At 39.0% G+C, this 27,381-nt stretch overlaps 1 protein-coding gene across 1 annotated transcript in view; it reads left to right on the forward strand.

Moving 5' to 3' along the window:
• Positions 1 to 7,861: 7,861 nt before the first annotated feature.
• LOC117671748 (calpain-8-like) overlaps positions 7,862 to 27,381 on the forward strand; it is a 60,696-nt gene continuing 41,176 nt past the window's right edge. The window contains exons 1-5 of the mRNA XM_034427901.3: positions 7,862 to 8,155; positions 15,057 to 15,126; positions 16,327 to 16,445; positions 17,130 to 17,263; positions 24,751 to 24,916. Coding sequence (XP_034283792.1) covers positions 7,919 to 8,155; positions 15,057 to 15,126; positions 16,327 to 16,445; positions 17,130 to 17,263; positions 24,751 to 24,916 — 726 coding nt within the window. The 5' untranslated portion in view covers positions 7,862 to 7,918. The remainder of the gene's footprint in view (positions 8,156 to 15,056; positions 15,127 to 16,326; positions 16,446 to 17,129; positions 17,264 to 24,750; positions 24,917 to 27,381) is intronic.

Genomic DNA, 27,381 nt, shown 5'->3' on the forward strand with positions numbered 1-27,381 from the left:
ATTAATCATGATGGACAGATTCACATCATATATTAAGCCACATTTTTTTACCATATCATATTGTACAGTCATTTTGTACTCAGTATACAGGGTGAGATTATGTAGTCAAAATGACAGCATTCATGATTAATATTTCTTGGGAAAATCTGAAGTTTACAGTTGGCCAGAAGTAAAAAAAAAAAAAAAAGTAGCCCAATGCAAAAAAAGGTGCAAACTGAATGTACTTAATGGGCATGGAATGATGATTGATAGTTGGGAGGAAATATGGAAAACTAGGAAAAAGGAGAAATTGAATGGAGTGTTATGGAGAACAGCAAAAGCCAAACAAAGTTCAGTTATGCTCAAAGACATAGAATTGCAGAACTTTAGAAGCATGCTGCTTGGAAATTCAGAGAAATATCATGACAGCACATTTGCAGAAACCAGACTTGAGAAAGTCGTGGCACCCGCCTTGTTCCCCGAAGCTGCCGGGCAAATTCCCCCCCCCCAGACCGTCCCAAAGAAGGTTGTTCCTCAGGCTGTGCCCCGACCCAGATCCCTGCCACCTTGAACTGCCCGAAAATGGCCGGCAGGTGGGGGCCGGCGGGTGGGCGGGGCTACATTTGGCATATAAGACACACCCAGATTTTCACCCCCTTTTTGGGGGTAAAAAGGTGCGTCTTATACACCGAAAAATACGGTAATAACCAACACCTTGAATTGCATCCAGAAGCAATTGGCAAGTCAGTGGAGCTCACTTAACAGTGGCGTTACATGTGCCAGCCTAGGGGCCTACGGCATTCTGGATGAATTTAAAACTCATTCTGCTAAAAATAAATGAAGCAGAGCTAATCTGTCTTCCTTTTTGGAACTTATGGGTGTCTGTTGGAATAGGGCTCAGAAGGAGACGATGACATGACACAAGTCATACTGTTATGCAAATGACACTTGCCATTTGTGCCATTTCCTTTGTTGGGGGTCTGCATTTGGACTTGCATATTGTTACTAACCCCAAAAGCCATTCTCCTATGTTCCCTGAGGTAATATTAAATGGTTGCAATTAGAAAGTCAGACATGAACTTCTTTCCCTTTTCTTCGTTATATATTGAGACTATTTAGATTGCAACTAGGACGACACATCCCATTAAGCCAAAATATGGATTGTTTGGCTTGTGCAAAAGCAACCTACTAGGACTTCAAGGTCCCTCTCACAGTTACTGTTTTTGAGCCAGGTTTCGCCTGGCTTTAAAGTGTGGTTTATGAGTGGGTACATTGGGCACATTGAGGTATATCTAACCACACTTATTCAGAATGTAGCTAACCTGGAATGGGCTACTGTTATTGATGATAAAGAATGACATTATAAATGCTTTACACAGATAAATAAAATCGCCACAAAATTTCAAAAATAGTGAGAGTGTGGGATGTACTATTGCAGATTTTGCTGGGATAGGGAAGGTCTGGAATATTTTAAAAGCCGATATTGTCAAGAATTCCTACTACAAGCACCTTGTTCATTGTGATTGCACAATTCACTCATAGGCTTGCACAGCTGCCTATTAGCAATACTAGCATAAGATACTCATATTACATACTTGTAAATCTGTTACAGTGAAGGGACTGTACTAATAGCTGATTATAACATGACAACTCAGACAGTGCAAGGGAAAGGAAGAGCGAGGTCACTAAATTCCAGTCTTTTTTTTTTTTTTTGTATAATTTTTCTATTCAACTGCAACATTCTTGGCATTTTTGAATGCCAGATTTCTTTTTCTAACAGAGAGACTTTAGCGGTTCTGAAGCAGCTAAAGGCAGAAGTCCCAGAATGACAAGGCAGGCAGATGAGTTAGAATTTATTTTTTGTTAGGACAAAAAATTAGTGGCTGTTTATTTCTGCAATAACAGAGTGACTTATTAATGTCTGAAAATTATAAGTAAACTGCATAGGCTGTGGAATGCCAAAAACACCAAGGTTGGAATTTTTCCTGTGCATTTGGGGAGAATTGCAGAAAGATTGTCAACCTGACAGCTGCCGGAGGGACAAGGAAACAAGGCTTTGAGATTAAAGTACAAGTATAGATTAGGCGAAACCTGGCTCAAAAACAGTAACTGTGAGAGAGACCTTGAAGTCCTAGTAGACGATCACTTAAATATGAGTCAGCAGTGTGCAGCAACAGCCAAAAAAACCTAATACAATCCTTGGTTATATAAACAGAGGCATAGAATCAAAATCATGTGAAGTATTAGTACTGCTTTATAAAGCCTTAGTAAGAGCACACCTGGGATACTACATCCAGTTTTGGTCACCACATTACAAAAAAAATGTTGAGACTTTGGAAAAAGTGCAAAGAAGAGCAACTAAGACAATTAAAGACCTGGAGACTAAAACATATGAAGAATGGTTGCAGGATTTGGGTTTGGCTAATCTAGAGAAAAGGAGAACTAGGGGAGGACATGATAGCAGCATTCCAGGATTTGACAGGCTGCCACAGAGAGGAGGGGGTCAATTTATTTTCTAAAGCACCAGAAGGCAGGGCAAGAAACAATGGATAGAAACTAATCAAGGAGAGAAGCAACTTGGAATTAAGGAGAAATTTCCTAACAGTGAGGACAATTAACCAGTGGAACAGCTTGCCTTCAGATGTTGTGGGTGCTTCATCACTGGAGTTTTTAAGAAGAGACTGGACAGTCACTTGTCTGAAATGGTATAGGATCTCTTGCTTGAGCAGGGGGCTGGACTAGAAGATCTCCAAGGTCTCTTACAGCTCTATTTTGAATCTGATGTACTTAGTGATTAAAGCCAGTGGTTCTTGATCACATGTTTTGTAAGACAAAGGTTGTAGGGTCAGTTTTTGGAATCTCCAGAAAGGCTGAGGAGCCTTATCTGAAGGATAACAGAGTTAATAACCTAATCTGTGGCTTGTGAGATAATGCAGGACAGGTTGCTTGCCAACTGCAATTGGGATTAGCAGTCACTAGGTGACAACTGTGAAGAGTTGCCACAGCAAGTTGTCCCACAGCAAGTTGACCAGGGCAAGCTGGTTTCGGTGAGTTGTCCTAGATGTCTCTGAGAAGCTTTGTATTTCAATTACTTTAGCTTCTTATTCCTACAGCTTTTGCCTGTCTTCCTATCCATCCATTCAGATGAAAAGGAAGCAGTTTGTGAGGAAACAAGTCCAATTTTAATCAAGTCCCCTTCCTTTTGTGTTCTGGGTCTTGTTCCTTTCACAAGGCTATCCTTATTTTGAGCTTTCCTACAGCATCATTTCTGTCTGCTCTTGACATGTAACAAGTCAGGTTTTTGACTGCTATGAAACATCAGAAATGCTTTAAAGATTGGGCAAATCTGTTCAGTAAAAAAAAATCTCTTTGTTTGACATAAATGGTAAATTGCTAATTTTCTGCCATTGCTTAATTTTCAGTCTGGTTTTTTGAAGAGAAGCCTCTTTAGTTCTGTAGCTTTCTGCTGCCAGAAACTGCTGAAGCGCAACCACTGCCAATTTAATATTATTCTGTTCCAACAGGAAATTTAAACCAATTGTTTTCATCGTTTGTTGCTGACTCATGAAGTCCTTGGAGCTAACCTTGGTTTATTCTCCCGCAAATAGTGGTTTTTAACATTCTATACTGCATACATGAATAACATTTAAGCACTTTCTTCTCTTTATCTATTTGTGTGTATGTGTAGTTAACCCTAACAACAGCAGTATGCTGATGAATATCTCTCCAAAATGATCCATGCCATTTTTTTCTGACTGATTATGTACTGGCCATTCCTCTAGAATCCAGGGCAATGTTTTTAAACCTCAGCAACTTTAAGATGTGTGGACTTCAAGTCCCAGCATACTGACTGGGGAATTCTAGGAACTGAAGTCCACATGTCTTAAAATTGCCAAGGTTGAAAAACATGATCTAGGTCACTGCAGTAAAAAAATGTAATGCATATGCATTACTGCCAATTTTTATTTTTATTGCACAAAGGGAAGTTAGCCCTTTTGTTGGTTGAAAGACTGGGTATATTATTTTGAAGAAAATAAGGTAATATTTTCTTCAAAATAAGGGCATGAGATACACATTTATTAGATTGAGATTGAATTAAGGCCCAAACTGGAATTGAGAAGGATGATCGCTTCTGTGCTTTATATATTGAAGGTCTTGCTAAAGGAAAAGCTATAATTGTTGATAAATTAATAAGTTAGTTTGAGTTGGCATATAAGGAATTAACCAGGGACCCCTAAGCAGCCATTAGCAAAACCACTCTTTATACTTTCTGTGCTGCTTGGTCTAGTTTGTTTCAATTTCCCTAATCTTGTGTTGTGTAGATATATTGATCTCCACCTAGATGACTGCCATATTGGCTGGAGAATATATGAGAATATATGCGTGTGGTTGGGGAAAGCTGATTTGGTGAGTGGACAGGATGAAGTTTATGAAGAAAGAGAGATATCAGTATCCTGAGCCATCTTGAAAATTATCACTGAAATGTTAAACGTGGCACTAATTGGTTACAGTGTAATTCTCCTGACAACTCTTAATGGATACTGAAAGGTCCATTCTTTGTCAGATATGACCCAACAGAGCTGCCATCCTTCCTTGATAATTAATGCATCCTTTCTTTCTACTGTACTGTATTGCCTCTAGGTGGTGCTTGTGCATCATTTTGTTTTACTTTTAGTTGTTACTACTAGCAACAGCTAGATGAGATAAGCAGCAAAAGCCAAGATTTGTTGCATATGAAGATTTTGCTTGCACACAGAGAATTATCTATATAATGGAAAAACACAAACACCTCTATTTATGAAGTGAAGCCTGCAAGGTTTAGTTTACTGAGTACATCTTCTAGAGAGTCCTGGTATGCTCTGGGAAAATGTCATATGTGAAAATGTCTTCTGAGAAGGAAGACCGTTTCACAATAAAACTTTGAAAGGATGACATTTGATGAAAGTCTTTTTTCTGAATATGTTGATCTAGGCAACGTGCTTAAAACAGTTCAGAAAACTTGAAAGGATTTTCACCAAGAAACAAGAATAGTAAGAGAATATACTGTGGCAATTGAAGAGCCAATACAGTGTGGTGATTCAAACATAGAGCTGGGATGAAGGCAGATTTAATTGAACCAATAGAAGAGAACATATGCAGCTCAGGACTGAATTGTGGAGTCTTTGGTGCTCTCTGACATTTTGTTACCTGACCAGTTAATTTTTTTCAGTTTTAAATCTTTACCCAGGTCATATCTTCAGTTCAAATCTTTATTTGGCTTAAGACTATTCATTCTCTTTCAGGCTCATAAACCTCACAGCTGTGTTTGATAGAAATTTAAAATTACAATGTAATTTTACAGCATATCTGAATAAATCTGGATGACCTCTTGTTGGCAATATACATAAGAAAATGGCAGTTCAGATATTAAAATGAGAAAGGGAAACTTGTACAACCGTAGAGACACTGTTCTCAGATCTTCAAGGAATGTTCATGAGCATCCCTATTATTCAGGGAGAAGACTGATAGTATGTTTACAATGCAATTGTTAAAAGCTATTATTTTACTAAGATTAAAACTAGATACCAAATTAATGGTGCAATCAGAAGACTGAAAAATTACCCTGGACATCAGAGAAGCTGAGACAGTAAACCTGCAGGCAAGGAGGTTGAATATAGAGTAGGCAGTAGACTGGAAAAATAGAACCCTAAAGGAAAGGTAAATGAAAGAAACACTATAATTGAATTTAAAATATTTAGTTTAACCAGCCAACCAATTTTTACTACTAGAGGTTTCTAGCGTATAGAAAAATAGCGCTGTTAAATTCACAATAACTCACCTAGTCTAATTTACATAGAGGTGAAAGATACATAATTTTACTTTGCATCTTTTTTTCATGGAAGTTGATTCTTGCTAGTACCATTTATTCTTAGTGATTCTCTATCTTGCCTAAGTATTCGAAATGGCGAGATTTTTCCCCCTGAATTCTGTATATTCAGTTGTTTAAATCTGAAAATAGTTCTGTGATTTGCAGGGAATTTGGCAAGCTAAAGTATTGAACCTAAAGAAGGGGGAATTAAAATGGATTTTTGATCAGAAGAAACCTCCATACAAATGATTGTAACCCACTTGCACTTTATTCTGTATCATTTTTCTCTCTGTAGATACCCCCAAGAACAAACTCTTTTGTTTTCGGGAAATAAATAGATCAACCTCCTCTCTACCACCAGTGTGCCTTGTCTCTTATTTACCTGTGTTCTCGCTGTTCGGAGAAAGGGACCCAGAAAAATTCTGTTAATAATAATTGAAAAGCATTCTAGTTCTTGCTTGCTTATTTGTTCAGGCTGCTAGAAGATATGTCTATTAACTTCAGCTATGTTTCCATATTTATACATTTAAAGAATATGGAGCCATGCTTTAAAGAGGTATGTTTATTTTATTCTCCCTTTCCACTTAACTGCTTAAAGTAATGAGCAGGTTATCTGAAGACCATAATCTAGTCATCATTTGAATTAGAGGACTAGTTTGAATCGAAAACATCCTTAAGAATACTAAACTAATTTTCCCTATTTATACATGTTATACAAAGCCAGAAAAAAGAATTACCAGAAAGGTTAATGTTCTTTCTGCATGGAGAATGAACTTAAAGCAATGGAGTAGAGCTAGGAGCCATGCAGGACACTCCATCGCTCTGATTATTTTCCACACACTCCTTGTGGCCATATGGGGCAGATCTATAAAATATGAGTAGAAAGGAATCTTGATGTGACTATACAGACTTTTTATTTACAATAAAAACATACATGCACATATATATCTGGCAGACTGTGAAAGCTTCTTAGCCAGGCTTCCTACTAAAATGGCTGTCTCTTTTAAACAGAGTATGCTGCTACCCAAGGATATGAACAGACTAGCCACACTAAACCTAGTTAATAAACCATTCAGAAAAAGCTGGATCCAATATCCAGACAATGAAATACAAATGTTTTATTCAAAGACTAAACTGCAGCTGCCATGTTGGAGTTAAATATTCTGTGTCTTTATGTCCATAAAATGTGTCTTTCCATAATGACTGAATGAAAAGCCAGATGTTCCCTTTTAGAAACTGACATAACTAAGTTTAGACCTCAGGAGCATATTCTAGAGAGCTCTATTTTAGCCATCCAGAAAGTAGATATATAAGGGGACTGAGAGAAATATATATATATAATTGTCTGCAAGACATCACAGGACAGGACAGGTCAAGATTGAGAGACTCCCTCAAAGTCCTTTTTAATTTTTTTTTTAAAAAGCATTTTACAGTCAGTAAGTGGCCATCGGCTATTAGCTGAGTAAAGTTACAAGTTGGATGTTTGCAATTAGAAGCATTAACCCTAAAAGTAACGGTAGGTTTTAATGACAAGTTTTGTTGCTTATTTGTTTTGTCTATTATTTCTCTATATTGGATTTTGGGCACTGAGTCTTTTAGGTTTAGGAACCACAGTTTGCCTTTGGCCTTTGATTATTGCACTGAGCACTCAAAAGTATGAGCCCGGGACAAAAATTAATTTTCATTTTACTGACATTTGACTTATCAATTTATCTTTAGTCATATACTTGATATTTTCCTCCCCCCCCCATTAAAAATAAGTACTGAGTAACAATTTAGGGAGGACTATGGAGTCTGAATTTAAGGCTTGGGTGGAGATGACTATTAAAAGAAAGGGAGGGGGAGGAAGAGAAAGGCAATATTTAACATCAGAGGAACAATGCAGAGTGGATTGAATACCATATTCTTATCATTTACTGATTGTCACTATGTACCTATTTACCTTGGCATGTTCTTTTTTTCTTTGGAGGCATTGGACTGTGTCAGATATTTCTTTGACCCACCTCTCCGTGACCATTCACTTGCATACTTTCCTCCTTGCTGTTAACTTTAAAGCCTTTGTGCTTAACATTTCACAAGGAATCAAGTGCTATGTCAGCCGTAGCCTTCAAACTGGCCAGGGAAAAGGCCATCCTAGATGGCCTAGGATCCAGTGGAAATATTGTAAAATACTTAAACCAGGATTTTGAGGCCCTGAAAAGGCAATGTTTGCATTCTGGGACTCTCTTCAAAGATGAACAATTTCCTGCCTGCCCCTCTTCTCTTGGCTATAAAGAATTGGGACCTTATTATTCCAAAACTCAGGGGATTATTTGGAAACGACCCCAGGTAAGATTATTGTTTCTGTTGATAATTTGCTGATTTGAAATGACATTTTGTTTGCTTCAAAGAGTCGCCTTCAAATTCAAAACAGCTGTACTGTTTTAGGAAATCTCTGAACCTTGGGAAAAGGCTTGTTTTAATATTTCTGCAACAACTTTTGCCTTGATCAAATAGGTTTAATTTGGGTTGAACATGATGAAGCTTCTATATGCAGAGTTTGTTCTTGGAAAGTTGCTTAGTGTGTCAATCAAAACATCTGAAAATCTTTGGAAAGACAGCATATCTTGAATTAAGGGATGATCATTTTATTGCGTGGAATTATAACTCTGAAAATAATCAAAGTTTATTTTGTTCTATGGTCTGTAACTATCTGGAATAAGGGCCATCTGACAACATTCACCACTGAAAATGACCGGAAATTTATTCTTTTAGGATTTCTTTCTGTGCTCCAGGCATTTCTGAGGCAATTCTAGTCAAATAGAGTTGAAGTATTTTAGGGGTAATAATAGCTTCAGTGTGCCTTCACTAAATGAGAATGGGTTACCATGTTTATTATGGTTCCTTGCCGTTTTCATAGATTTTGTCATATAATTCCATTGTATCTTTGTCCATTAATATCAGATTTGCAACAACCTCCCTACTTTTAAACAGTAATTATTATAATTTTTTTCTTAAATGAATATTTTCCATGCAATAAATATTAAATAACTACTTTCCATTAAAGCATGAATTCAAATACATACAATATTTCCTCTCCATAGAACTGCTGAGATCTTAATCATTAATAGTCAGAATTTGGAAAGCTATTTCAGAACTGCATTTAGATTGCTCTAGATTGGTTCCAGAGTTCCAGAATAGTTCATCTTAATGGACTTCTCACTTGTCCCGTTTTCAAAACCACCAGAAATGGAAAATAGCTTTTAAAAAACTTATTTATTATTAAGAATGATGAAAACATTACAAATGACATTTTTTTAAAAAAAACAAACATTTTCTTCTTTTTAATCCACAGCTACACTATTCAAAATTTGATTTCATTTTCTTTCCTTTTTACAATCCACATGAACAATCTTGCAGGTATCTGTAACAATTCAGTACAGAAGCCTTAAGTACCTGCATTATGTTGGATATTATATATATTTTGTGCTATTTATTAATATATAATGTCAGCAGCTACTTTCAAACTTGTGCACAGTAATTGTGTGCTTTTTTTACCTCCAGCTGAATTGTATAACTGATGTTTCTTAAACTTCTCTATAAAGTTGAATACATTTCCCGATATACAGAGAGCATTGCCAAAAGCAAAATGAAAGGGAAAGGCTTCAAAGTCTTACTCATGCATAAGCAGTGATCCTCTATAAGCAATACAATTTTATTTATTACTAAACAATCATTTGAAAGTCATGTACTCTCCATTCACTTGATAATAGTTCAAAACAGGGGTGAAATCTACTTACCTTCAATACCGGTTCGGATGTGCACGAACCATGTGCAGGCGCTCGCTCCACTCACACCTGTGTGCACATCACACACATGCACAGACCCTCTGTGCATGCGCAAACGCTTCTGTGCATGCACAGAGGGTAAAAAACAGGTTACTTTCTGGTTAAAACTAGGAAGTAACGACGACCGGGCGGGCCTCGCGCTGCCGTCGCTACCAGTTCTCCGAACCACCCGCCACCATTGCTACCGGTTCAGCCAAACCAGTCCAAACCGGTAGCATTTCACCCCTGGTTCAAAAACAATGATAATGAAAATATGGAGTTCTTGGTGCTTCACATTTTTCTGATGTTTCTTAAAGCTCTCTGAAATTTTGAATACATTTTCAGATTTACAGAGTGCATTGCCAAATGCCAAAGTGAAGGGCGAAAGCTTCAAAGCCTTACTTGTGGATAAGCAGTGAACTTCTATAAACAATAATGCATATTTTATTTATTATTAAACAATCATTTGAAAGTCACATGTTCTTCATTTACTTGATAATATTTCAGAAACAAGGAACATGAAAATGTGGATGATAATAATCATGCAATTGTTTTCTGAAGGGGGGAGGAAATGAAAGGTAGTGAGATTCTAGTTTCAGTATTAAAATTATTGCTAGAAAGAATAATCTATTTGTTGTTTGATTTCTGAGTTAAATTTCTCCATTTTCTAAGAATGCAGTAATAATGAAGAATATCATAACATTTGCAATTGTAGAATAACTGTTTTCAATGGTAGAATAACTCTCATTAGGATCTTTTCTTAAACCTGAATAACTGGCAGTAGAACCAAATTTTTTGACTATGCATGCTTCACTGATCAATAAATTGGATTTAAGGCTTGTATTAAAAACAGCTTCTCTTCCCTGATAATTGCTCCTTCCGTCAGGTGTGTTTGATTTCAATATCCATAGCAATTCAGTCAGCGTGGTCAAACATGGATACGTAATTGCTCCTTGTCTTGAATAAGAGGGAGAGAAAATAAAACTGACAAAGAGGCACTCATTCTGTGCCTCTTGGCCCACTGTGGAATTAGGGTTCACAGTGTAAAATTTAGAGGTAGGTAGGGATACTGTATCCAGTTTTGGTCACCACATTATAAAAAAGATGTTGAGACTTTAAAAAAAAGTGCAGAGAAGAGCAACATATGATGTAGCTCAGTTGCAGGAATTGGGTATGTCTAGTGTAGTAAAAAGAAAGACAAAGGGAGACATTATAGCAGTGTTCCAATATTTGAAGGGCTGCCACAAAGCACCTGAAGGCAAGACAAGAAACAACAGATGGAAACTAATCAAAGAGAAATCCAATCTAGAATTAAGAAGAAATTTCCTAACAGAACAGTCAACCAGTGGAACAGCTTGTGTTCAGAAATTGTCCAGTGCTCCATCACTGGAGGCTTTTAAGAAGAGACTGGACAGCCACCTGTCTGAAATAGTATACGGTCTACTGCTTCAGCAGGGGCTTGGACTAGAAGACCTTGAAGGTCCCTTCCAACTGTGATATTCTATGTTCTGTGTTCTACCTGAGCATCATCCTTGTTGCTTCATCTCCCATTTGAAAGTGGATTTAATTGAACAACAGGGGAAATTGAAAACAAAACAACAATTGGAAATAGACCTAAACAGAGAAATCGACTGGTGGACTTTCACACAGATCCAATCTAAACATAAGGAACACACAAAAATACACGAAATATATAGAGAAAAACAAGAACTAGATAAAATTATATTAGAATCAGAAGAGAAGTTAATTAGTAAACTTTATAAATTTTTGTTGCGATATAAAATGGAGGAGGAAACAGTGAAGGATACGATGATTAAATGGATGCAAAATTTTAAATACACAATAGATTTGGAAAAGTGGGAAGAGCTATGGCAAATGAACATAAAATTAACATTAGTGGTGGCATATAAGGAAAACCAGTTGAAGATGTTCTACAGATGGCATATGTCGCCCAACAGACTGGCAAAAATTAACCCGAAAAATAGCGCATTATGTTGGAAATACAAGAAATCACAAGGTACCTTTTATCATCTATGGTGGACATGCCCGGCAGCAAAGAAATTTTGGTCTAATATTAAGAAATGGTTGGAACAAATAACAAAACTACAAATAGAGAAGAAACCAGAAACCTTCCTGCTAGGAATTTTCACAAAAACATATCCCAAAGAGATAAAATATTTATTTATTTATTTATTTGTTTGTTTCCATTTCTATACCGCCCTTCTCCAAATAGGACTCAGGGCGGTGAACAGCCAAACTAAAAAACAGAACATACAAAATTTAAAAACAGTTTAAAATAATTAAATATTTTGGCCGTAAATTAAAACAACTCAATTTAAAATCAATTTAAAATTTAACTCAAGCCAGCCGAGCTAGTTGAAATAAATAGGTTTTCAGAGCCCAACGAAAAATCCGGAGGTCTGTTATTGTACGTATCTCTGGGGGGAGGTTGTTCCAGAGGGTGGGCGCCGCCACAGAGAAGGCTCTCCCCCTGGGGGTCGCCAGCCGACATTGTCTGGCAGATGGCACCCTGAGGAGGCCCATACTTGATGATACACATCCTAATGGCAGCACGAATAACATATGCAAAAAATTGGAAACCGGAAAAAATCCCAACGGAAGAAAAATTAATAGACAAAATCGTACAATGTGCTGAAATGGATAGATTAATGAAAGAAATTAAGGAAAAAGAAGAGACAGATTATTATAGAATATGGAATAAATAGTATCAATGGCTTAACACCATCAACAAAGAAACATAACTATAAGAAGTACAAAACAAAGATGTAAATATGTATATAAATAATTCCTTATAGGTATATAAATATGAATATGGAAATCCCCCCCCCAAAATGGTATAATTAAAACACATAGGGCTCTAAAGGGGGAAACCCAAGGAAAAAAAGGAAAAGGAAAGGAAAATAGAAGAGAGAGGAATAGGGAAAAATTACTAGGCTAAGGAAAAGGGGAAGAAATACAATAGTATCAGTTGGAAAACCACTATGAAACAATGCTTATAAAGAATAATTTATCTTTATGTTGTACGTTGTGTAAATGTTTTTTTATCTTTATGTCGTATGCTGTGTAAATGTTTTATTTATGTTTTAATAAAGTTTATATATATATATATTTTAAAAAGAAAGCTGTTGTGCATGTAATAGTATGGGTAAAGGCTTCTTGCTGCAGACATGAGCACTAAACTGAGTGTATATTGTGGCTAATGTTGCTAAAGTAGCATTGGTGGGTGGGGAAGAGTTATTTAAAACCCTATATGGCTCAGGGCCAGGTTATCTTCGAGACCGCCTTCTGCCGCATAGCTCCCAGCGACTGGTAAGATCCCACAGAGTTGGTCTCCTCCGGGTCCTGTCAGCTAAACAATGCCGGCTGGTGGGCCCGCGGGCGAGGGCCTTCTCTGTGATGGCCCCAGCTCTCTGGAACCAGTTACCTCCTAAGGTCCGGACCATCCCCACCCTATTGGCCTTCTGAAAAGCGGTGAAGACCTGGCTTTTCTGGCAGGACTGGGGCCATTGATCTCGCTCTTGTGATCTGGCGAGATCCGGCCATGAATGGCGTGAATGAGTTTTTAATGTTTTTAATGTTTTTAATTTTTAAATGTTTTTTATAATGATTTTTAAAAAATGTATTGTGAGCCGCCCTGACTCTTCGGAGAGGGGCGGCATATAAATTGAATTAATTAAATTAAATTAAATTGAATCTGGAGTTTATTGAGTAGTCTGAATAATAAATGCCCAACTGGCTTAGGTCTCTCTTGAAAGTACATTGATTCCCTTCAAAATCTGATAACTCACTTAGATTAGTGTGGATCTAATCTTTCTGTTCTCTACAATTGGGGATTTCAGTCTTTCTTTTGAAATTATTCCATCCAGGCTTCTTTTTGTCCCCAACAGTCTACTATAGTGATGGCTAACCTTTTTGCCGTCGCGTGCCAAAAGCGGGTGTGTGTGTGTGTCACGGGGGGTGTCACACATGCGTGTGCCCACACCCATAATTCAATATGCCCCCCCACACACATTCTGAAGTCGGCAAACGGGCCGTTTCCGGTCTCCAGAGGGCTTCAGGGGGTGGGGGTGGGGAAGACCGTTTTCACCCTCCCCAGGCTCCTAAAAAGCCTCTGGAGCCTGGGGAGAGCAAAAAACGGGACTTCCAGATCCACAGGAAGTCAGCAAGTGGGCCGTTTCCAGCCTTCGGAGGGCCTCGGGTGGGGGGGGTGTAGGGAAGGCCATTTTCACCTTCCCCAGGTGCCTAGAAAGGCTCTGGTGGGTCTGGAAGACCCGAAAATCAGCTGGCTGGCGCGCACATGTACACCGGAGTTGAGCTAGGACAACTCTTGTGTGCCCACTGATATGGCTCCGTGTGCCACCTGTGGCATGCTTGCCATAGGTTCACCATCACGGGTCTACTACATAGTATGCTTTTCAATTCGAATGGTACACAATATGCTCAGAGAAAGAGCAATTTTTTCCTGGTTTTCTATCTGATCCCTAGTGGAGAATCTTGTATGGATAAGATTAAAACTTTAGCAGACTTTTTGTATGTGATTTTAAACATTAAAATTAGATATCGTGTATGTATGTATGTATGTATAGTAGAAAGTGTACATATGTTGTTAAATTGATGTTTGTTGCGCTGGTAGAAGATTCAACTGAATAGTAATTCAATTTCAGTTGTGTTCTGTGTGTTTCATTTTGGATATTCCTTTCAATTATTTCTTACAAAAGAATGAATAATAGTACTATCAGTTTCATGAATTATAGCAAGAAATGGATTACTCTTCAAATATGTAGAAAAGTGGAATAATTATTATGCAGTTTTACTGTCACCACACTAAGGGCAGAACTTTGGGGCTACAAAAGGAGGAGAAGGCAGGGCTGTGGATGCAACCATTAGAATGGTCACTCTGCTTAGTAAGCATATCATCATTTCACAAACACTGCTCAGGTCACAGGTGATAGGGTACACAGTACTTTTGTATTCTTAATTTTTTAAAAATAGTTTTCACCATTTCTATGAGCTGTTAGGGAGATAAATCATCTTTCAAACATGTTGGCATATATAGCATCCTACAAAAGTCTACTCTACTTTAAGCAGTCTTTGATACCAGTGTCCATTTCAGCGATTGGACTACAGCAAGTCCCCTTTGTCCAATGGTTTGCACTCTCAGCAAGGACCACAGTTTTCAGTAATCATTCTGTCTCACTGCATAGTAGATAAAAACCAAGAGTCCCCTTTTCAAGGTTGAAATAAATGTTTAGTGAATCATTGGATTTGTAGGAAGAACTCAAACTTGGGGAACAACCACAGGTGAGGGAGGCTAAAACATTTTAATTGAGTTTTTCTTCTGTGAAAGTGTAAAGAAATGTGAGTGACAAAATCCAATTGTAATGTTCATCCATCATTTTCAGGAACTGGTCCCAAACCCCCAGTTCATTGAGGGAGGAGCCACTCGTACAGATATTTGTCAGGGGCTTCTGGGTGAGTAAAGCAAAGCCACTTTTTCTCTCTCTTTTCAGGGAAGAGGGAACTGCCACATACTTCAAACTGCTGTGTGCTGCAATCAAAAAACAAACATTCAAATAGTAAATAAATGCATTATTTTGTTTGATGACTCAAACACGATAAACATGGAATAACAATGTGAAATAAGTTTAAACCTTGACTTTATTGCTTATTTTGTATGTGTCTCAGTGATTAGTGATTGAAACAAAAAGCAATTCTTTGTCAGCTTACCTTTTGGTAACATATTCTTTCAAACTTAAGACAGAATACTTAATGAAAAGAAATACAGTCAGACTGTCTCCAGGATCTTAATTAATTAAACTTTATTTCTTCATCAGTAGGAAAAAACATTGAACTTAGCTTGGAAAGCTTTCAAGGGAGCTTTAAAATGTAGAACATTTTCTACTTTTGTAAAAGAGCATATATACAATAGGTCTGTGATGGCGAACCTAGAGAGGCTCTGGAGGCTGGGGACAGAAAAAAGCATCACTTCTGTCCAACTGAAAGTTGGGAAATAGGCTGTTTCAGACCTCCAGAGGGCCTCCGAGGGGTTGTGGAAGACTGTTTTCACCCCCCCTCCAGATGCATAGAGAGGATCTGGAGCCAGGTGAGAAAGAAAAACGGGCCTACCAAGCCATCGTGTGCCAGGAGCGGCGGGGAGGTGGGTCGCACACATAGTATTATGGGTGTGGGCATGTGCGCGCGCGAGCCTCACCCGCCCCCCCCTCCTGGCACGTGATGGCAAAAAGGTTAGCCATCACTGCAATAGGTTATGATTGGCTGATATATATACTTACATCAATGCAAAATAATACAATTTCTGTAAATGTGCATTTAGCCTGCCATTTTTTCTGTGCATTAAAGCCTTCAAATAGCAGGTGATGGGCTTATTTGTTTTAACTGTTGTCTTATCACTCTTATGGCTTCTAACAATCCCCCCCCACACACACATTGCCATTTACACAATACATTTGAAAGCAACTAACAATCTGTGGTAGAAGCTAAATTTCTAGGTAATAAAAGCTAGATGTTTATTTCTTTTTCATGATATACACTATTGGCCCTCAGATGTCAAAATAATTTAGCTTGGCCTTGGTTATTTGGTTACATGACTTTGAGGGAGGAATTGCTCATTTAATCTACATTCATCTCTTTCATAAACTTTGATGTTTCCAGGAGACTGTTGGCTTTTGGCAGCTGTTGCAAGTCTCACCTTAAATGAAGCCATTTTAGAGTGGGTTGTTCCCAATGATCAGAGTTTCCAGAAAGACTATGCTGGGATATTTCATTTCAAGGTACCACTTCTCTTTTAAGCTATATACATCTGGTGATAATACTAAGTTAAAAGGGGTGAAACAGAAAGGAGAAAGTCTGGATAAATCTAGTAACATCATAGAAAAGGCAGAATGCCACCCATCAAATAACTACTACCTTTGTGTTGATATAGTTTATATTTTATCTCATTGACAAGAGTTTCCTTTTCTGTGGAAAGATTATTGTATGAAAAAAGATGGAAAAATAATGAAATAGCTAGAGTGGAAGATCGGATTATAAAATTAACTGAATTTGCAGAAATGGCGAAGCCGACTGCTCTGTTGAGAGAAATACCCTGACCAACGATTTTTGAAAGTCTGGAAAACTTGTGTGAGCTTTTTACTGAAAGAAAAAAAAAACCTGAATTGATTTCTGGATCTGGGAATTAAAAAGGGCCAAAGAAGATGGGGAAAAAGAAAATGATAAGTGTTTGATAGAAAGGAGGGCTGCTGGGGATAACAGTTTCCTTTTCTTTCCTGTTAGTCATATATTGCACTTCCTTCAATGACTTCACATTGCAAATCTAGCAGGTATTTGCACAGAAAGATAAAGTTCTGTAAAAAGATGGCTCATTAATTCCAGTGGTTTTATCAAATGAACTCTTCTTGAAATATTTTCCTTTGGTCTTTTCACTGTATGGGTCTTTTTCTTCTCTTTGTGGCCAGTTTTGGCAGTATGGAGAATGGTTGGATGTTATTGTTGATGACCGGCTTCCCACAAAAAATGGACAACTAGTCTATTTGCACTCAAAAGAACGCAATGAGTTTTGGGGCGCCTTACTGGAGAAAGCCTACGCCAAGTAAGTTGCAGCTAATTCTGAGACTGTTCCCATTAATAGCTCTCAGGATTAGACTATTAATTATAGTTTCCTTGTGAATTGTGTCTAATGCTACCAATGAATCAGCACTTAGTATAATTCAATGCTTTCTGCGCAGTGAACAGTCTTGAGTGGCACTTTGAAGAATAATACATTTATTATGGCATATATTTTCAGGGAATATAGTCTAGGATGAGGGAAAAATTAATTCAGTTCTTGTTGAGATAAGAATTACCAAATTAATATGCAAAAGGGATATTCCACCTTCTCAGAAATTTCTGATGCAGCTTTCTGTGTACAGATATGCATGTGTTAAGGGAAATACACATAAAATGCATTTATTAGTGGGAGGAATATAAAATAGCAATATATTAAGGGCTTTCACATTACTTTGGCATTCACTAAAAAAGGGAAATGGCTAATATCAAAATATTAATGTATTCAGTCCTTAAATCATCTCCCTCTCCCTGGTTCTTTCCTCAGACTAAATTGGACTAGTTTGAAATGGATGCAGAAAATTAAGTAAAATTAAGTCAATTAAGTAAAATTACAAAATTAATCAAATTATAGCATAAGATCCATACTTCCTACTGTAGAACCTTTCTCAAAAATGCAAGTTTGAGACTGGCTGGCAATTATTTAGAATAGCAGTAACCAAAGAAGATTTTTTTTAAAAAAATTAAAAATATGACCTTGCCTATTTCTCTCGCTCTCTTTCTCCCTTCTTTCATTCCTCCCTCTCTTTCAATTTACAGTGAACCCATAATTCAGCCTGCCCTCCTTTAACTAATATGAATATGTCCTTCCTACTAATTTGTTCACATTCTCAAGCAGTATCTATTGAAAATATCAAATATGGGAATAATTGTTTGCCCGTATTGTCACTGTCTTTCTGCTTCTCACTACACCCTGGTATCAGAATGTAATCAGCAATTCAACTAGTCAACAATGTTGATGCAATGATGGCAGAGAAGAAAAAAAACGTTTGCTCTGTTTGCTGTCACAGAATAAACTCTAGACAGGGAGTTAACATGCATTGGCCAGGTCAGCCTAATTTTTCTTCTACCAGCACTCTAATTATCAATTAAATCACTTTATTGCCCTTAGATCCTGAGAAATCAAAAGGACCTGTAAAAGGACCTGTATACATTCCTGTAGAACTTATTTAAGACAATCACCCCAGCCAACTGGCTTATCTCTCCATTTTCTAGGTGTTTTCACAAGACTACCAACTCTAATTTTCACAATATTCAGGATTCCTTTAACTTAATCAGAGTTCAGGAACAGAGATTTTATATACCGAGTTGGAAGGGATCCTAGAGGTCTCCTAGAGCAGTCCCCTGCTCAAGCAGGAAACCCTATGCCATTTCAGACAAATGGTTGTACAATCTCTTCTTAAAAACCTCTAGTGTTGGAGCACCTACAACTTCTGGAGGCAAGTTGTTCCACTGATGAATTGTTCTATCAGGAAATTTCTCCTTATTTCTAGGTTGGTTATAGTTTTTGTCCTGCCTCCAGGTGCTTTGGAGAATAGGTTGGCCCTCTCTTCTTTGTGGCAGCCCCTTAGATATTGAAATACTGCTATCATATCATCCCTAGTCCTTTTCGTTAAACTTGCTATTCCTGCAGCTGTTTTTCATATGTTTTTACTTCCATTCCTCTAATCTCTGTTGCTCTTCTCTGCACTCTTTCTAGAATCTCAACATCTTTTTTTTAATATATGTGTATATGTATGTACACACACACACACACACTCCAGAAAGCTACTTTCCCCCCCCCCCAAACATATCAATGCGTGAACTGTATGGCACCTGAGTGTCTTACATTTTAGTACAAATAAAATAATGTTTATCATATATATTATGTTTGATAAGCTTATATAATTCTGGTAATATACACATATTTATGTCAAGTTATAATCTTTCATTATTTAATTATTCAGTATTTCAATATGTTATTTTTATGCCAGTCACCATATTCTGAGTGTCATTCCTTTTACTACAAATAAAATATTATTAATCATATTTGTTACATTTAACAAGATTATATGGTTCTACTAATAATACACATATTTATGTTGTTATAATCTTCCATTAATTATTCAATATTTTGATGTTATTTTTATGCCAATCACGATATTATTCAAGCATACTTGATAATACCATCATTCAAATTCTAATTTCCCCTCTTATTACTTCACCTCATTATATAAAAATGTGTATTCCATTACACATTCCCTCTCTAATTTGCATTCCTATTCTAACTTTTAATTTTGCCACTATTATATTTAAAAATATTCTCTTTCTATCCATTGTCTCTTGCTCGCTTTAAAGCTTTAATTGTTCATTTCTTAGCTTGCCTTCCATATTCCTCTCTTGGATCCTTGTCTCTATCTTGACCAATCATTTTAAACAGTTCTCCCTTCTCTGCCCTATTCCACTGTCTAATTTTCAAAATATCTACTCTTGCCCTTATTTCTTTTCCAAAAAAATCTTCCTGCAACTCCAGTTCCTTTTTTAATTCTCTTAAAATACTCTCCCCTCAGCTTATTTCATCAGTCATTGTTGGTTTTGTGGTTATCTCCTTCTTATCATCTCATTTTATTTGTTGGTTTTTCTGTTCTGTTTTTTCATCTACACTTTCAATTGGATCTTCCTCTTCCTGGGCATTTTGGTCACTCCTTATCCTTTGTATCATATTTTCCAGTTCTCCATCTATACTCTGCATTTTATTCATAATCTCCTTGTAGCTTCTTATTTATTTATTTATTTATTTATTTATTATTCGAATTTCTATACCGCCCTTCTCCTTTTGGACTCAGGGCGGTGAACAGCCAAAATAAAAACATTTATACATAAATACGATTAAAAATAGATTTAAAATAATTAAATTTGGCCTATAGTTTAAAATTTATCAATTTAAAATCCATATCAAAATTTAAAACCAACCATAAAATCATAAAATCAAGAGAGACCGGCTAACTGAAAGAGATGAGTTTTTAGGGCCCGACGAAAGGTCCGGAGGTCGGAGATCACTCGTATCTCTGGGGGTAGATTGTTCCAAAGGGTAGGTGCCACCACAGAGAAGGCTCTCCTCCTGGGGGTCGCCAGCCGGCATTGTCTAGCCAACGGCACCCTGAGGAGGCCCTCTCTGTGGGAGCGAACTGGCCGGTGGGAGGCTATTGGTGGCAGAAGGCGGTCCTGTAAGTACCCTGGCCCTAAGCCATGGAGCGCTTTAAAGGTGATCAGCAACACCTTGAAGCGCACCCGGAAGTCCACCAGAAGCCAATGCAGCTCGCGCAGGAGAGGAGTCACATGGGAGCGCCCAGTCGCTCCCATAATCCCCCGCGCGGCCACATTCTGCACCAGTTGGAGCCTCCGGGTGTACCCCAAGGGGAGCCCCATGTAGAGAGCGTTACAATAGTCTAGACGAGAAGTGACGAGTGCTTGAGTGACTGTGCGTAGGGAGTCCCGATCCAGAAAGGGGCGCAACTGGCGTATCAGGCAAACCTGATAAAAAGCCCCCCTGGCCACGGCCGTCATATGCCCTTCTAAGGACAGCCGTGCATCCAGGAGGACGCCCAAGTTGCGGGCCCTTTCCGTGGGGGCCAATGATTCACCCCAATAACCAGCGATGGCGTCAGCTGGCTATACCGGGACGCCGGCAGCCACAGCCACTCGGTCTTGGAAGGGTTGAGTCAAAGCTTGTTTCTCCCCATCCAGACCCGCACGGCCTCCAGGCACTGGGACATCACTTCCAAGGCATCGTTGGGATGGTCTGGGGTGGAGATGTACAGCTGAGTATCATCAGTGTAGTGATGGAACTCCACCCCAAAACCACGGATGATCTCACCCAGCGGCTTCACATAAATGTTGAACAGGAGGGGCGAGAGGACCGACCCTTGTGGCACCCCACAAACAAGGCGCCTCGGGGTCGACCGCTGCCCCCCTGTCAACACGGATTGCGACTGGTCGGAGAGATAGGAGGAGAACCACCGCAAAACGGTGCCCCCCACTCCCAGTCCCTCCAGCCGGCGCAACATGATACCATGGTCGATGGTATCAAAAGCCGCTGAGAGGTCTAACAGGACCAGGATAGAGGAGTAACCCCTATCCCGAGCCCTCCAGAGATCATCCACCAACGTGACCAATGCTGTTTCCGTGCTGTACCCAGGTCTGAAACCGGACTGGAGCGGATCCAAATAGACAGCTTCATCCAGGTACTGTGGAAGCTGTCGTGCCACCACACTCTCAACAACCTTTGCAATAAAGCGAAGGTTGGAGACTGGACGATAGTTAGCTAAAACAGCCGGGGGTGGCTTCTTGAGGAGAGGCCTCACCATCGCCTCTTTCAAGGCGGCCGGCAGGACACCCTCACTCAAAGAAGTGTTGATAATTCCCTGGAGCCAGCCTCGTGTAACCTCCCGGGAAGCCAGCACCAACCAGGAGGGACACGGGTCCAATAAACATGTGGTGGCGTTCAGCCGTCCCAAGATCCTGTCCACGTCCTCGGGAGCCACAGGATCGAACTCCTCCCAGATAACATTCTCAAGGCCTGCCTCAGTCATCTCGTCTGAACTAACCCAGTCAGTGGCCAAGTTTTCCCGAATCTGAGTTATTTTATCATCCAGATACTGTACAAAATCCTCAGCTCGGCCCTGTAAGGGGTCCTCCCGTGCTCCCAGATGGAGAAGGGAGCGGGTCACCCTGAACAGGGCGGCTGGGCGGTTATCTGATGACGCGATAAGAGCGGCAAAATAGCTAGTTTTCGCCGCTTTTATCGCCACTAGGTAGGTCTTAATATGAGACCTTACCAGTGTCAAGTCGGATTCGGAACGACTGGCCCTCCAACCGCTCTCTAGGCGTCTTTTCCGGCGCTTCATCTCTCTCAGCTCCTCGGAGAACCAAGGAGCTAAGTGAGTTCGGTGCTGGGTCAGAGGCCGCAAAGGCACGACCCGGTCCAAAGCCCCGGCAGCCGCACTATCCCAGGCGGCCACCAGGTCATCAGCCGAGTCGTGAGCTAGAGTTTCAGGAAATGGCCCAAGCTCCATCTGGAACCTATCAGGATCCATCAGGCGCCTAGGGCGGAACCACCTGGTCGGCTCCGCCTCCCTGCGACGGGGTGCGGCGGTCAGAAAGTCAAGTCGAAGGAGCGAGTGGTCAGACCATGACAAGAGTTCAGTATCTATATCCCCTATATCAAGGCCACTCAACCACTGACCAGAGACAAAAACTAAGTCCAGAGTGTGTCCCCCCATGTGAGTAGGGCCGTGAATTACTTGGGTCAGGTCCATGGCCGTCATGGAAGCCATGAACTCCCGAGCTACCTCAGAAGTTTCACCAATGGATGGCAAGTTGAAATCCCCCATGACCAGAAGTCTGGGGGTATCAGCCGCCACCTCGGCTATAACATTGAGGAGTTCGGGCAGGGTCGTCGCCACGTGGCAGGGAGCCAGGTACATGATCAACAGACCCATCTGCACCCCACGACCCCACTTCACGAAAAGGGACTCACATCCGGCTATCTGAGGCACAGTGGTCTCCCTCGGATCAAGACCCTCTCTTATAATGACCGCCACCCCCCCGCCCCTGCCCTGAGCTCTCGGCTGATGAAATGCACGGAAGCCTGATGGGCACATCTCCATGAGGGGAACCCCCCCCCTCATGGCCCAACCATGATACTCTTGTCAGAGTATCCTTAATACTTTGAATTATTGACACAGTTTCTCCCCAAATTCCACTCCTTTCTTGCTGGTGGAGCATCTTGTTTAGTTTTATTTTGTCCCACTTTTATCCAATAATCCAAAAACCATATATTCAAACCTAAAGTCACTTTTCAAAAAGTTCAATATTCATGAATCTTTATATCTCCAAAGCTGATTGACCTGTTCCTCTGGATAGTCCCAAGAATTTTTCCAGAACCTTTATAAGTCCCTCTATAAATTCAGTCTTGTGTTGTAGCCTTCAGGGGTCACTTTAATAATAGTGTCTTTCTTATTCTCACTTTGAAATCTCCAATAGCCAAGTATTTCCAGGATTTTGGGAATGTGTTATGCCTTCCTTTTGTCAGCAGGTGGCACTCTTAGGTCAAATTTCAATATTAATCAGTTTTATCCAATTTTAATGGTAACAATCCAAAATATAAATATGATATTAGTTTTTTTAATAGTTCCAGCATTTTAAAATGCCTATCGAAAACAACACATGTCCAATTTAGAAATCCAATTTTCTGTATTTTTAAAGATTTTTGCCTTTCTCCCTTTGATTCTTTCAATTTTGAAATTCTTCTCAAAATGTTAAATCACTGCTTTTAAAAATAGCAGTGAGCCTCTCTTTTCCTGGATATTCTTTTGGGGTTGAGTTTTAAATAAAAAGGATTCTTCTCACCCAGTTCCAGACACCGTTCACCAACTCCACTCCAGTACAGTTCTTAGATGTTTCTTGGCTGTCCCAGCTTCATGGCAGCCATCTTTAGGCTGCCTCTTCTCCTCACCATGGCATAAAGGGAAAAAAGCCCGAGGTTCAGCAGGAGAGTTGCAATCTCTCGTGCGACCTCTCAGGGCACCCCTCCTTAGTTTTGCTGCCCCTACAAGGCAGCTTTGGCTCTTCTCTGAGCCCACAAATAGGGAGAACTCAGCACAGGGAACACGAAGACCCATTCCCTGCATCTGATATTGCCACAACATCAGCCAGAAGTCATGAGAAAGCTACTTTCTAATCTGATTTATTTTAGATTCCAGTATAATTCATATAATTATAGAACCATGCAGTTTAAAGCAGCCATTTAGGCTACAGACTCCAAACTTACTGCTCAGTTCAGGATTGCAAATTGTTAGAAGCATTCATACTCACATATAACTTCCATCCTGATTTACTAATTTGTACTCATGAGATGAAATAAGAATTTATGTAGCCCTGTTATTGGCATAAAACTACGACAACCTGAGCTGTAAATGAAGGTATGGTGTGAATGTTAACATCCTCCTAGAGGGCAAATCAACAGAAGCTTTGAGAAAATTTCTTGTAGGTTAGATAACAGAATGGTTACATAGCAGAAATAGTAAAAATGTCTATCCTGTTTGTGCACCCTTTCTCTTTCTCTTTGATAGTTATAGACAGTAATCTATTAAAATATTAAATGAATATAATTATACACGCACATACATACACACATACACATATATATATCTATTATTATTCTATAATCTGATACGCTCACTTGAATATTGGGGAATACTGGACAGGAGTCCTCAATAAGGGATGGATCATAAATGATCATGTAATTCTACTTATCAACCATTGTCTGAGTTTATTACTGAACTGGGAAACAGTATTTTTTTGAAAAATATTAAATCATTGGTTTTACTAGAGACTTAATTGTTCATACACTTGTTCAATTTATATTGTTCCTTGCGAAAAGTAACTGTTTTTTAAAAATCTGTTTTGTTTCTTTTTCTTATTGAATTGTAGATTGAATGGTTCTTATGAGGCTTTGATTGAAGGAACTTTGACAGAAGCTTTTGAAGATTGTACTGGTGGGATCTGTGAATCGTTTCATCATAATCCAGCTCCCGCTAAATTGTATCAAATAATCCAAAAAGCTTTGCAAGCTGGTTCATTGTTGGGCTGCTTCATTGTAAGATGGTTACTTTTCTTTTTTTAAAATGTCTGTGTTTGTGTTCTTATTAAGATAGCTTTATGCAGTCCATTACAGCTTAATCTTGAGAATGTAATGAGTAAGTTGATTTGATGTTCAGTATCCTACTTGGTGTCAAAGCAGTGCAGAAAACATGACTTCTGTGTTGTTGTGCCACCAATTTCACCATTGTAATTGGTGAGGCCATTGACAAAATATCATGTGTTATGCTGCTTTCTCCACAGTGCTGCAGGATGATGGTAGTTGCAATTAAATGAAACATTAATTTAGCAAGTATTTATGCCAGATAAATTAGAGAGTTTACATGGACTTGAGTAAACTTTGGATCAGATTAATAAGAATAGAATTGTTCTCTGTAAGAGGAAGCCACATGCATTTACACAGATGAGGAATTTTCTACTTTGATCAAGATTGAATCCTCACTAGCTATTTACTGGCATTGCTGTCCTTTGTTTACTCACTATTTACAGACATTTCAGAAGATGTTGTCAGCTTGTGGGAGTCATTTATTGAGTGTGTGACCTAATGCAGATATTTTAAATCTGACAAGTTTATTTTCACAAACATACTTTGAAAAACCTGGGAAAATTGATACATGCGTAGGAGTTTCAATACACAAACTGCATTTCCCCTGATGTTTTCTGGTATAAATTGCTGCTTTTGGAAATGCTTTCTTTTATAAGAAATTGCTAGCTATGTGTAACTGTATATGTGCCTGTATGAAAAAAAAATAAGAGGATGTTACCTCTGTTACTATTTATTTTAGTCCTGCCCTGAAAAATCAGTGTGTGATAGAATCATTTGGAGCAGATTTGAATTATACAAGAACATGAAAGGCAGGGAAGATTCTCCTTTTTCCACCAGTACAGGAAGAGAGTTCAACTCCTTGCTATAATGTTAGGGTTTTGAGCAGCTCTTAGCTGAAGATTCTGGCTGGTGGATTGCTTGAATCAACATATTCTGATAATATTATGAAACTGTTTAGAATAACAAAAACATAAATACAACCACCAGCAAAATTTCAGCAAATCCACCTTTTACAATCATCCCGGCAATTCATGCATTTTTACCCTTGTGAAACAGAACACTTTCCAAATCCAAATGTTTTTCCTCTTCAATAAAAGTTGTTGTGCTACCTTTTTAGATATGCCCTATTGTCTATCAGCTTAGTTCAAGGAAATGCACCCCTTACAGGTAGTCTTTGGTTTACATCTATTCATTCAGTGATCATTCAAATTTATGACGGTATTGAAAAAAAATGGACTTACAAAAGATCCTCAATGTTGCAGCCATCACAGTGTTCCCATAGTCAAAATTTGGAAACTTAATAACCGGCCCTCATTTACAACAGTTGCAATGTCCCATGGTCACATTCTTCTGCCCTGTAGGAACTACCTCCATTTCAACTCCCCTCATCTACCATCTCCCTCTATCTCTGACCTTTTGGCTGCTCCTATATAGCATAGACACTATATTATCTATATTACACCTCTGTCACCTCCCTGCCCTCTGCCCTCAACTGACCTATGTTGTTGTCTTTGATTTGCTTCTTCTCCCCTTAGCTACCTCCACTGCTGGCTCCCTAGCCTTTAGGCTGCTAGCGAGCCTGCCCTGCTTCAGCAATCTGACTGCTGCTGGTGTGGGTTCATGCTGACAAGCTTGTCTTGCAAGGAGGATTTCATACTGGCCCATCCTGGACCTGCCTGGCACCCAGGTGCAAAAGTCCTGGCACAATCTGCAGCCTACGTCAGCTTCTGCTTCTGCTTCTCCTTCTGCTTTTCCCTACAAAGAGCCAACAACAACAAGCGTCTCCACCGGAGCTCACTGCTGGACTTTGTATTGTGATATAAGTTGAAGTGAAGGCAGTTCACAAAAGACAGGAAAAGTTTAAGATCTTCACCTAACAAACAGTCCTGGCCTAATGAATGCAATCTAGATTTCTGGGACCTCTGTTGCTAGGTGTCAGAACATAATAACACTTCTCAAATAACTAAGGACCTATTATGTAAAAGGTGGCCAACTCTTGCTCTTAGTTGTCTGCCCAACTTCACAGAAAAGATAATAAATCTGGAATCTCTAAACAAAAATTTCACTGTTTCTTGTTGAGATTGGGACACCTGTTCAATCTTTACCTGTGGATTCTTTCTGGCTTGAGATGTGATGGTTTCTGCCTCTCCAGCTCACCAGCATCCAAATGATAAGATTAGATCTAATGAAATTTTACAATTCAATTTTACTAAGAAACATCTTAATAGGAGGAACATTTTGTTATTAAAGTCACTTCACTGAAATGGAGAGGCTTTCGTACATTGGAAAGCTTCAAATATTCTTTGGGGATGCTTAAGCTTGGGATTTCCAATTCTAAGGAGGAAGTTGGGTTAGATGATTCCCCAACTTTATGATTCTTATGACTTTCAAACAGCGTGCACTGAAATTAGAAATGT

Source organism: Pantherophis guttatus, chromosome 1 (genome assembly GCF_059756535.1).
Source record: "Pantherophis guttatus breed Tessera chromosome 1, ASM5975653v1, whole genome shotgun sequence".
NCBI lineage: Eukaryota > Metazoa > Chordata > Lepidosauria > Squamata > Colubridae > Pantherophis > Pantherophis guttatus.